The sequence below is a fragment of the Acipenser ruthenus genome, chromosome 37 (assembly GCF_902713425.1).
Source record: "Acipenser ruthenus chromosome 37, fAciRut3.2 maternal haplotype, whole genome shotgun sequence".
Classification (NCBI taxonomy): Eukaryota; Metazoa; Chordata; class Actinopteri; order Acipenseriformes; family Acipenseridae; genus Acipenser; species Acipenser ruthenus.
This window is the reverse complement of record NC_081225.1, coordinates 3,161,337-3,174,392: the sequence shown is the minus strand read 5'-3', so window position 1 is coordinate 3,174,392 and position 13,056 is coordinate 3,161,337. Positions and strand designations below refer to the sequence as shown.

The following is a 13,056-nucleotide window of genomic DNA, read 5'->3' as shown; positions in this document are numbered from 1 at the left end:
ATCGGCGGTTCTCCTCTTATGTAGCTTTGTTTTAAATGTTTTAATAGGCCGCACGCACTGTGCACTGTGTCTCCCTAATTGTAACCCAGTGTTTAAATATACATGCAGCACACACACCACTCCTCCACCAGAGATATTATCAGATCCTACGGCACTCTAAACCATCCAGCTGTCTTTGAAATGCCAAAGATAACCTTACCCCTGGATCAATATCTGATCGTCTTCAGATCTGTGTGTTTAGGTAACGGCCTAACGCCGCCAGTCAACTTGACCCTCCAGTGGAGTGCAGTCCAGAGCACCCTCACACAGTACAATACTGCCTGAAAGAAGTATCTTTAAATTAGCCTGCAATTGCTTTCTGTAGTTACAGAGATCTAATTTCTTATACAAATTACGTTAATTTAGGATCAAAATGGAAATAACAGGCAGCGGTGTGCCAGTTGGTGATTGCTTTAATTGGTAAGTCCCACAATAATAATGATTGAATGTCAAAGAGTATTATTATTAATATTATATACAGTATAATAATAAATATGTAAAGTCAACATGTTGATAAAATGTCTTGTTTGATTGTATGTAAACCTGCAGACTCACTAAGCATGTTGGTGTATTTGTCAATAGGCCACTTTGTGCTGTAATAAATTTTCTTCTAGCTCATTAACTATGGATAATGGCTGTCTGAGTCAGTAAAAAAACTTCTTAATGAAAATGAAACATCTAGTTTAGGATAAAACGAGCAGCATTTCTGACCTACAACTCCTGAAAGTAAACTAGAACGTGCCCCCGTTCAACCAGAAACCGTTCAAACAGCTTGTCTCTCAACCCCCTGAGTTACGAGGGTGCTGTTCAAATTATACGGGCGTGTATCTTTGCACTGTCATCCGGCCCCTGCCTTCGGATCCGGGCAGGGAGGGAAGGGGATATTAACAGATATTAGCCATGTGTTTCACGGAAACTAGCCAGCTACATGGCTGGGACTGAAATAAAAACCCCAGATGAAAAAACAACTTTGTTGTGTAAAAAAAAAAAAATTAAAAAAGAAGAAAAAAAATCTAACGCAAACACACGCATAATAATAATAATAATAATAATAATAATAATAATAATAATAATAATAATAATAATAATAATAATACTGTCCTGGGTAACTAAAAGAACGCGATTGACGCAATGCAGCATAGGGTTAAAATGAAGTGTCAAATGTAATTACCTTTAATTTCGTATTTAACTTATTTACTGTATAAGCATTACCATTATTACATTATGTATCGCACATAACGTTCATCACGAACAAGAGCAGCACCGTCACGTAAGGTCACATTAACTAGTGTGTATTTCCCATTCATTTAATATAAACTCAAGATTTCAACAGGAAAGAATCATTTAGTTATGCTACCTGAGAAGCCCGTTACCAAAAAGGTTACAGTTGTGTTTTTTATAACGACACAAGAAAATCATTTTAAGTTAAAGCTGCAGTCCTCAGAAAAAAATGATAAAGGGTTTCATTGGTGAAGTTTGAATGTTGTAATTTCTACTAGACCCATTATCCTCAATAGAGCATCCATTAAAACAATAACCTCCCGTTTGAATAAACAAAAAGTGTGAAGTGTCGAGAGAGAGAGAGATGACAGACAGATAGACAGATAGACACAGATACACAGATAGATAGACAGCTAGATAGATAGAAGGGCCCGTTTAGTTTTCCAAGCCCCACAGCACTGATATTTAAATAAAAAAAAATATTTGCTAGATTCATGACCGCGTTCTGCTTTCTAGCCCAGCGAATTAAATAAATACACAAATAGTAACACATAATATTTCAAATGTATTACTGTTGTCTGCTTTTAAAAAATAAAACCGTACAAATGATATATTTTGGTGATTTTCCATGAAAACGAATGTGCTTTTTTATTGTTAAATTATTGTAAACTGTTTTTTTACTCATATATATATATATATATATATATATATATATATATATATATATATATATATATATATATATACACACACACACCAACTCACACCTTTGTGCTTACCTTGATGTCTAAAAACACATACGCATCCAAACTGAGTATCAACTCAGAAAGGCGCAATTCGTGTACACAATGTCATACAATGTGTACAAGTTTTGGTCTCTCAGTGTTTCTTAGTTTCTGATATATAAAGCTAGAAGCCGCAGCGCATTGCAAAAGCAGAAGAGGACCTCTCTCTCTCTCTCTCTCTCTCTCTGCTCGTCTGTCTCTGGCGTACGCCCAGCCCACGTGGGCTATTTGTCAAGAAAAAAAAAATCCCCTCCTTCAGCATATCAATTAGCAGCAAAGAGCCCATTCTTGCCCTGTTAGCGAATATGCCTCGGATATAAAAAGGCAGGACAACAGTGCACAGAGCGCAGTGAAAGCCACACACATACGCAAGTCTTCCGAGATGAGCTATACTCTGGAAACGATAGGGAGCCCATCTTATAGGAGGGTGATGGACACCAGGACCAACTACAGCCGCTCCAGCACAACCCCGTCCAGCGGATTCCGCTCCCAGTCCTGGTCCCGAGCTAGCCCCAGCAGCTCGCTCTCATCCTCCTTTAAGAGAACCAACGTTGCCGTTCCCAGAGCGTACAGCTCCACTGTCCACAGCTCTTCCGACAGCCTTGATTTCAGCCAGTCCTCAGCGCTCAATGGGGACTACAAGCGATCCAATGAGAAGGAGCAGCTCCAAGGGCTCAACGACCGTTTTGCCGGCTACATTGACAAAGTGCATTACCTGGAGCAGCAAAACAAGGAGATCGAGGCTGAAATCCAGGCTCTGCGGCAGAAGCAAGTCACCCATTCCCAGCTTGGAAATGTGTACGACCAGGAGCTCGGTGAACTTAGAGCCGTCCTGGAACAGGTGAACCACGAGAAAGCGCAGATCCAGCTGGATACTGACCACATCGAGGAAGACATCCATCGCCTTAAGGACAGGTACGAAGAAGAGGTGAGGGTTAGGGAGGATACCGAAGCCACCATCCGCGCTATGAAGAAAGATGTAGAAGATTCCGCTTTGGTCAAAGTTGAGCTTGATAAACGGGCGCAATCCCTGCAAGATGAAATAGCTTTTCTTAAAAATAACCACGAGGAAGAGGTAGGCGAACTTCTCGCTCAGATCCAGGCTTCCCAGGTCACAGTCGAGAGGAAGGACTACCTAAAGACTGACATCACCTCTGCCTTGAAGGAGATCCGCTCCCAGCTCGAGGGGCACTCTTCACAGAACTTCCAGCAAGCGGAAGACTGGTTCAAGTGCCATTACTCAAAGCTGACCGAGGCGGCCGATCAGAACAAGGAGGCCATTAAATCCGCCCGGGACGAAATCTCAGAGTACAGGCGACAGCTGCAGTCCAAGAGCATCGAGCTCGAGTCCGCCAGAGGAACAAAGGAGTCTCTGGAGAGGCAGCTGAATGACATTGAGGATCGCCACAACAGCGACCTGACCAGCTACCAGGTAAGACCGTAACTGAAGTCATTCTCGTGTTTCTATAATCTGTACCCTTTCAGTGCGTAAATGTTTAAATTGTGTTATCGTTTACATTTTACCTCCTAAAATAAGTTAAATGTCTTATTATGTTTTGAAGTACGGCATATCAGTTAAAAGTGTGTAAGATATTGCAGGTGAAATCTGCTGCACGTCCCCTTTAAGAATTAAAGAAAGTCACTTTTATCCTCCGGGAGCCGCCTGCTTTCTGGATTTTGCTGAGTAATCACTAACGGTAACTCAATATGACATTTGCTTTATATCTGCGCTTTACTTGACAAGCTATGAGGTGTGGTGCTTTAGAACTCATTGATACACGCTGTATCACTTGACAAGTCTGCGTATAAATGTTACCACTAACCGAAACATATGTGATTTTACCAATAGAAATGCGCATCATTTCAAGCTTGACTTAAATACAGCACTGCAGTAAATTTTGCATCATATAAAATAACACACTGACTAACCGAACTGGTAACCCTATTAATCAGAAATGAATCGTACCCCGTTTTTTAATTTTTGCCTTTTAGGAGACGATCCATCAGCTCGACAACGAGCTCAAAGGAACGAAATGGGAAATGGCACGTCACTTGAGGGAATACCAGGACCTGCTCAATGTCAAGATGGCTCTGGATATCGAAATCGCAGCATACAGGTAACCACGCATAGGCGGGCACGTCCTGGATTTTAATAGCGCTGCAGATGTTTGCTGCAACTTCTTTAGCATAATAGCGAATGAGTAAACTTCCACTGACAGCACTGCAACACTGAGCCAACAGCCTGTGCCATGCTCTACACTGCAGCTGTGACGACGAGCTTCAAGGTTGTTTTGAGGACTCTTGAAGTATACCTACTGCGCATTGGCTGCTACCGCACTAATAAAATATCATACAGTCCAGCGACTCTGCTACAATATATACAAAATCATTTCAGTTTATTTCAGTGTTCATAATTAAGTGTATTTTACATGTTAGATAGTTTGGAACAAATAATTGAGAATGGGTTATTTAAGAATGCAGCTGCATATATGACTTGTATTGACGAGTTAAACATAATACAGTACTGTGAATGGAAGCAAACTATTGCTGTTATTACCCTTTTTTCAGTTATGTACTGGCTATGGAAATGTAACACCAAGGAGGTGTTATATTGCTGCAGAATTAATTTTAGGAGCTGATGGTGGCTCTAACATGTCAGTCTCTCGTTGCATTGATTTGGGCATTTTCAAGAAGTCATTATGGATATTTCGTTATTAAATAATCGTACTAATGTTATTTCCGAAATGATGTTGATTTGATTTGAATATATGAACGAGAAGCGCTTCCTGTGACCATTCATTTTGGTTGAGTGGCAGCAAAGCAAACCACTGCTGATTGCCGTCATTTTTCAGAAGTTAATTTGCACTTGAAAAAGGAGGGTTTTAATTAAGACAGAACTACACAACACACTTTCAAACAGTACTGCGGGGAAGTCCTTTGTTTTTTTGCTGTTGTTTGTTTTAAAAGCATGGCTTTGTAGAGAGCGGCAGCTTCAGCAGCAAATGCAGTTTTAGAGCTTGAGCTTGCCACACCCTGGCTGCAACACCGACGATGCAGAGAGGGTGCACAGGGGGTAGGGGATAGGGGATAGGGGATAGGGGAGCTATTGTCAGGCTCAGTTGGAGGACCACTGCATGTGAAGGTGTTAGCAGCATTGTCCTTCTATGCCTCTGGGCCATTCTAAAGGGTCCCAGGTGACCTACCATCTCTACGGCTATCCATCCAGGCATGGATGACTTGATGGATAGCCGATGGGTTAACGATTATATCACTATCCCACTTAATCAGAATCAATAACACTGCTCTTAGAAAATCACCTCCTCAGTTTACTGAGACCAAGGGACGTGTCCATAAAACATTCACAGACCTCCACTGCTTTCCTGGTATGCATTTAATCCACAAAGATCTGCTAAAAACATTATAAAATAATCCTCCAACACAGACATAACTCAAAGAAACACCATGGCCTGGTAATGGTCATATCTCTGCCTTATCTAATTAAACAGTAACAGAGTTTGTATTGATTCCGTGTGATGTATACACACTAAATTCATTATACAGATTCCCACTTTCCTATTGCGTAGCTACTGGTAATTAGATCAGCCTGTGTTATAATGAAAGACACTTACTGTAAACAGGAGTCTCATTTAAACACTCGCACTGGCTATAATTCTTTCTACTGCAGTATTCAAATGCCAGAATAATGTGTTTTGAGATACATAGCTTAGCAGCATATATTTAAACCGTTAAAAACGTATCTCAACTACGTTTAAAAACATGTCAGTGACTTCCATATTTATTTATATAATACGTTCTCTTCACAAACAAAAACCTAAACAACTGCAGAGGAAAGCTTAGTATGGTTTCGGTTTCGGGCTGTAAACAACATTATTGTACAGAAATGTGTCGGATGACTATTTGAATGTGGTCTGATTAAATATTATATTGTTTATGCCTCATTTGATGTTAAGGAAAAGTAATAAGAATTTTAAGTCTTACACATTTAACAAGTCAAATCGGAGTTTATAAATCAAACAACCAATTTATCCAGTACATTCAAGGAAATACTAGACACCTCTTAACTGAAGTAATAATAATAATAATAATAATAATAATAATAATAATAATAATAATAATAATTGCCAGACTCAGTATTTATTAAGTGACACTATGCATTTACAAGAAAGTCATTGGAGACAGAAACTGCATATATAATTCAAATGAACAAGACAATCAATACAGTAATTCATACAAATATACAAACAGGGGATTCGGCAATGCAATGGGTTACTGCACTCGCCATTCAATAAAATGGAAATGAGTCGGCTTAAAATCACTACACAATGAAGCTAACTTGGCACAGCCAATAGTCTGCTTGGGAAAGACCAGGGTTGAATAGCAAGGGTGGTTGTTCAGGATTATTGAGGCAGTGGAGCTTGTTAGCCGTATCAATAAGGTATGGCTTATTTAATGTAAGAAAGTAACGTGATGCTCTACTCACACTTTCTGTTATTACAACTCACACATTTCCAGTCTTCACTGTAGTTTTTCTCTGTATCTGCAGGAAGCTCCTGGAGGGTGAAGAGACTCGCTTCAGCTCATTCTCAGGCGGCATCACCGGTCCATCATTCCCATACAGACAACCAGTTCCCATCACCCCAGCCAAAATCCATAAAGCAAAAGCTGAGCCCCCCAAGTTGAAAGTCCAACACAAGTTTGTGGAGGAAATCATTGAGGAGACCAAGGTGGAAGATGAGCAGTCTGAGATGGACATGGCCTTGGCTGCCGTAGCAGAGGAGCTGGCTGCCGAACCTGCAGAGGAAGAGGCAGAAGAGGAAGGAGAAGAAGAGCAGGAGGAAGGAGCCAAGGAAGAGGAGGGACAGGAGGCAGAGGAGGCTGTTGAAGAAGAGGTGGTAGCCGTCTCAAAGGCAGCAGTAAGTGCCAGCGCCCCCAAGGCTGAGGCAGAGGAGGAGGAGGAGGAGGCTGCTGAAGAAGATGAAGAGGAAGGTGAGAAAGAGGAGGGAGAAGAAGAAGAGGAAGAAGCTGAGAAGGAAGAAGGTGAGGAAACATTAGAAACAGCTGAGGCTGAAGAGGAGGAAGAAGAAGCAGAGGGAGAAGAGAAGGCAGAGGAGGAAGAAGAAGAAGCTGAAGGAGAGAAAGAAGAAGGAGAAAAGGAAGAGGAGAGTGAGTCTGTTGTAGAAGAGGTCATTGTGGAGGAGAAGATCGAGAGCACCAAAGCCTCCAAACAAGAAGTCAAGCCAGAGGAAGAACAGAAAGAGGCAAGTGAGGGTGAGGAAGAGAAAGAAAGTGAGAAAGAAGGAGAGCAGGAACAGACAGAAGAAGAAACAGCAGAAGACGAGACCAAGGATGAAGGCAAGGCAGAATCAAAGGAAGACTCTGGAGAAGAGTCTGAAGACAAAAAGGCAGATGAGGATGAGACCGCAGAAGAGGAAAAAGAGTCCAAGGAGGAGGCTGAAGAGGAGACTGTCTCCAAGAGTGAGGCAGGCAAAGTTGGGTCTGAAAAAAAGGAATCCAAAGGTGAGGCTGATGAAGAGGCAGCGTCGGATGCTGCAGAGAAGGAAGACACAGCCGTCAATGGAGAGGTAGTGGAGAATGCTGAGGAAGGCTCGGGTGGAGAGGAACAAGATGAGGAAGAGAAGGCTGTGGTCACCAATGGAGTAGATGAGAGCCCCTCTGCAGAGGATAGCAGTCAGAAGGTGGTCATCACCAAGACTGTGGAAACAATTACCACCACAGGAGATGGAGAAAAACAGATCACCAAGTCTGTGACAGTCACCCAGACCATGGAAGAGGTGGAGCAGGTTGTGGAGGAGACGCTGGTGTCCACAAAGAAGGTGGAGAAGGTCACGTCACAATCCATAAAACAAGTGACTGAAAGCGAGTGAAAACTTCTGCCGCAGAGAAAACTAACATAGTAGAGAAAGCCATATGATATGACAGCTATAAAAAAAATGCATGTGAGTGACAGCTTTAACGGGCTTTAAGCAGAAATGGTTCTCTCATGGGAGGGGTGAAGACTCTGTAATTTACTTTGTGCAATATGAGGGGGAATGCATGCAAGCTCATGAAGTGTGCCCTCCACAAAGCTGGGGAAATTAAGTGAAAATAAATATTAATATGGATGATTTTAAAAAAAGAACAACAATAAATCAAATGCATGAAAGATGTACTTCAAAGGGGTATTTCCTGAGTTGCTGGAGGGTCACTTCTGAGAAAAAGATTATGCAAAGAACCAACTGAGCCAAAAAATTATTATGATAAGAAACAAAACTCCTAGCCTTAAGAAATGCTATTTATTGTTGTTTATTATGTTTACCTCAAGAGTGCAATTAAAAAAGTGGACTTTTATTCATGGGGGAACCTTACTGACATGTGACAAGATGCAGCCTGTCATTGACTCATGTAACATCTCACAGCAGCATTCGCTCAATAAAGAACATATTGAAAGTGTGCTAATTCTGGTGGTGATTTTCTTCTTGGTTGATCGGTTGTTGATGTGTTTTCAAAGAATAATCCATGCAATATTGTTAATATCAATCCCCCATGCATACAGGAATCTATATTGGTGGTCAGGATTATTGCATCATCTTATATTTCTCAGGCATCAACTCAACACAATGCAGGAAAAAATGTAAGGTGATGCAATGTTATGGCCACCGTTGTACATTTTATTAAGAAATAGAACAATGCTGGTCAATGGAATAACAGTATTACACAATACAAGACACAGCACACCGCTATGCTCCTGCATAATCCACTTTTTGTAAGACGCTAAAATAATATTTGTACACTTTATAGTTTATTCCACTAATATCCAATAATAGAAGAGTTTTAGGCTGTCAGTTATTATTTATAATATAATTCTTCAGGCTTGTGCCTCGTTATTGAACATAAGGTTTAGAATGCTACCATCTTTTTGCCATTAATAACTAAAATACCTTTTTTGTCGTTTCATAAAGTATTCAAAGAATCTTCTATAGAATGTGGCAGCAGTGTGGAGTAGTGGTTAGGGCTCTGGACTCTTGACTGCTGTACCCTTGAGCAAGGTACTTTACCTAGATTGATCCAGTAAAAACCCAACTGTATAAATGGGTAATTGTATGTAAAAATAATGTGATATCTTGTAACAATTGTAAGTCGCCCTGGATAAGGGCGTCTGTTAATAAATAAATAATAATAGAATGTTCTCTTTTAACAGCATATTTCAGCACCTGCATTGCATAAACCACGTATTTTAGAGGTGGTCGAGATAACCACGCACAAGTGGTTGGTGCAGTTCCGGGTCACCCCTATAGTGTTGTACAATTCATATACCAGCAGGATTTACTGAAGGTGTATTGTGACATCGTCGTCTGCAACGGAGCTACAAATATTGTATGTTGTTATACCTGCGTAATTAATTGTGCACAGGGCTTTATGGATTTTACACATGTAAACCTAAAGTTATGGAAAATGCAGCAGTGCTACTATATCAGACTAGTTTAATGGTAACGTTGTGTAAATTTGCCACTTCAAGGTACATCTATATTTCTTTTAAACCCTATCCATATCATAGCTAAGCGAGGATACTGTTATACACTGTAAAAAATACGATATTTTTATAAATACGGTATTTTTTTGTAATTGCATGTCTCAGTTTTCTGTGGAAAGGTGGTCGATAGGTGCATAGTTTGATAGAGGCAACTTTCATTGCAGCACAAAGCAATGTTAGTAACATTCGGCAGCAGTGAGACAATCGAGCAGGAACACAAGTAAACCAAGGGTATTGACACACGTTTTATTTTAGATGGGCAACAAAACTGAGTGGGTGTCAGTGTGCCTATACATGCAGTGATCATTACAGCCAGGTTGGTGTAGTGCAGCTACATGGAAGTGGTTGAGGACTCCGTCAACAAAAAATATTCAAATCAAAGTAAATCGGAGCTCAACTAAACAGGGAACAAAACATAGCGAGTCCTCAATCTCACCTCCAATGGACTGCAGATATCGAGCATCGGGCATGTCTTCTATTGGCTAAATAATCCCTCCTACCCCTCTCACTACAGTCAGAGCCGGTGCCGGGCTAAGAATGTAACAGCAGCGGCAACACATCATCTATAATTGCTAAATGATGAACTCACCACTGTCAGCATACGCTACAGTTTATAAACTCCACATACAGCTCAACCCGTTTTACACAAAAAGTAGCAGAGTTTGTCAAAACCACTACCGCCGGTCTCACTTCCCAGCCCGGCACCCAGGCTCACACGAGCTGCTCGTTATCACGGACGCCCTCCCAGCTCTCTCCCTCTTTTTTTTTTAACTAATTGATTAAATACTGCGATTTTCCTAGATACATTCACACGTGCTTTAAAAACATACCAATATAACATAATCAAAATGCAATAAAAACTACACATCTTAAATCATTAGAAAATACAAACAAACGCACACCTACGTGTGTGTGTGTGTGTGTGTGTGTGTGTGTGTGTGTGTGTGTGTGTGTGTGTGTGTGTATGAATAGTTATGCACATGCCGGTACCAATCCAAAGTGTACAGAAACCGTTAACGCTTAACAGAAAAATAATAATGCAAAAATGCAATGATTTAGAGTAGATAAAATAAACACTGGTGTTTCCGTGAACTCTGATATGGACCGCATTGTGCAAATTAAACCGGTGTCTGCATTCTTTATTCGCACAGCACAAAGTCATTTATTGATAGAATTAAAAGGGTTACAGATTTGTTTAAAACCAAGTACAGTAACGGATATATCTTATTGTGGGTTATTTCTTAAGGACGTTATAATGATGTCTTCGTTGGGTGGGAAAAGCGGTTTCTACTGAATGAAAGCATTGGTATTGATCGCATACCTAAATGAAGACATCTGCGAGACATCTGGTTTACTGCAGTCTTTAAGGTGGAACGCCCAGGGCAGTACAGGCTGCTGGAAATTTCCATCAGACCCGCTGCAAAACAAACCATTCACTGAGACTCAGTAAAATGAACAGAAGACACGCCACTTTATCCCCCAGTGGCACAGAGACCAGTGCTCGTGGAAGACTCTAATGTACCGAATCATTACAGTGCGAAGTTAAAGCTACATTACGATATAAGGTGGTCATGATATAATGGTAGATGGTTTATATGTAGAGGTGCTCGAATCATTGAATCGTTTAATTCTTCGACATATTAAATCACACGAATGTTTACCACGAAGAGGCATGGTGAAGCACAATTGCAAACTGGTAAATTTAGAGTTTAGGGAACACTATGGGAGAAATCACTGCAAAAAAAAAAAATAAATAAAAAAAACTTTAACGATCAGTCGTAGACCTAAATTTCAATATGCTTCCCAACAAATATAAAACAATAAAGATGTTTCAGCACTATTAAAAATGATATAGCATTACGAGCAAATTCAGTAATGTAACCACAATCTATTTTTTAATGACTGTAAATGTGCAAAAAAATATATAACAGAGTATAACCGATATTTACAATAAGACCATTTAATCACCCAGTTACACCACATAAACACTAAGCCGCATTCAAAACACCTGCCGAGCACGGTTCCGTATTACTGACAGCTCTTGTGTATCGATTGATAGTCAGTATCACCCCATCTGTGTTCGCTGTCACATATGCTACCTTGGTTAAAGATGACCGCTGCGGGACTTCCTGTTAGCAATCAGATGTCATATTGGACTTTTTCAAGTTACACTTACTGCTTGTAGAGCAGAATACGTTGCTTCATTCTACGGTAATGTGACTAATATAATAACATGTTTTAGAAATTGAATATATATTTTCACACCCACATTATATATATATATATATATATATATATATATATATATATATATATATATATATATATATATATATATATATATATATATGTTTAAAGGCTGTCTGCCTATTTTCAGAATTGCACTATAGAAAGACGGACAGACCGACAGACAGACAGACAGACAGACAGACAGACAGGCAGACTGGCTATGGTAAATATATTGTAAAGTGCATTGTAACTGCGCATAATAACATTGTAATGATGTGTAAGTACACATGTATTTACTAAGTTGATACTATACACAGTATAATGAGAGACACTTAATGTGAAGTGTTACCGTGAACACACGGGGAACCGCGGTATATACAGGTGTTTAAAATCTGCTGCTTACGATTTATGTTTCATTCTTAAAAATGTACTCCTGGAAAATAGATGCTTATGTTTTAGTACAAAGGCTAATCCTAGCATTATTTAGAGTTTTCAATCGTAAACCTTTCCAACTACAAAAACAGCTTGTGGATCTTCAAAAGTCGCCTTGTTGCGGCAATACAAATACATATTTAAAAGTTTCCATTGCACAAAGTAATTTGAAAACTGCAGGGTAATGCAGAGGCGAGCTAATGATATAATCCAGTCGGGCAGGGAGACGTGTCATTAAGATTTAAAGAATGCAGTAATGCACCAAAATACTGCAGTAACTTTCTGCGCTATTGCCTCGCTTTCGTGGATCAATAAGCCTTACTATGCAGTATTCCTGAGTTCCAACCCCTTTAAACAAGCGTGGCTCTCCAGTACAAGGGAGGAGGGGTAGATTCAGTATGCACAGCCTGACATTACACATATACAAACGACTTCTTTACACAGACCAGCTTTGAATAACAGCTGTGTGTCATCAAGCATTGTGAACTGCAATGCAGGACAGCTTCTAAAAGCTCTAGTTAGCAAATGTATTGCATTAAACTACTGAATTGAATTACAGTTACTCCGTTGATTATTCTCTAGCTACGAATCTACATAAGTTGTTCTTTCCCCTAGTCCCAATCACCAAATTACGTATGTGTATTTCAGTCATAACGCAGTCAATAATCACCACAATCAATAATAATTTAAATAACCATGACATGAATATCTGCAATGTGATCAACTTAATAATGAATACTAGTATAGGATTTTTTTCTCGTGTTACTACCTGCAGTGCTAAGCAAATTCTCAAAGAAA

General features: G+C 40.0%; 1 protein-coding gene across 1 annotated transcript; it reads left to right on the top strand.

The window, feature by feature from the left end:
* The first annotated feature begins 2,372 nt into the window (after positions 1–2,372).
* On the top strand, positions 2,373–8,517 carry LOC117397940 (neurofilament medium polypeptide-like). The gene is made up of 3 exons (XM_033996914.3): positions 2,373–3,477; positions 4,038–4,162; positions 6,610–8,517. The coding sequence occupies exons 1-3, from the start codon at positions 2,428–2,430 to the stop codon at positions 7,949–7,951; spliced, it is 2,517 nt and encodes an 838-aa protein (XP_033852805.3). The 5' UTR covers positions 2,373–2,427; the 3' UTR covers positions 7,952–8,517.
* The last annotated feature ends 4,539 nt before the right edge of the window (positions 8,518–13,056 follow it).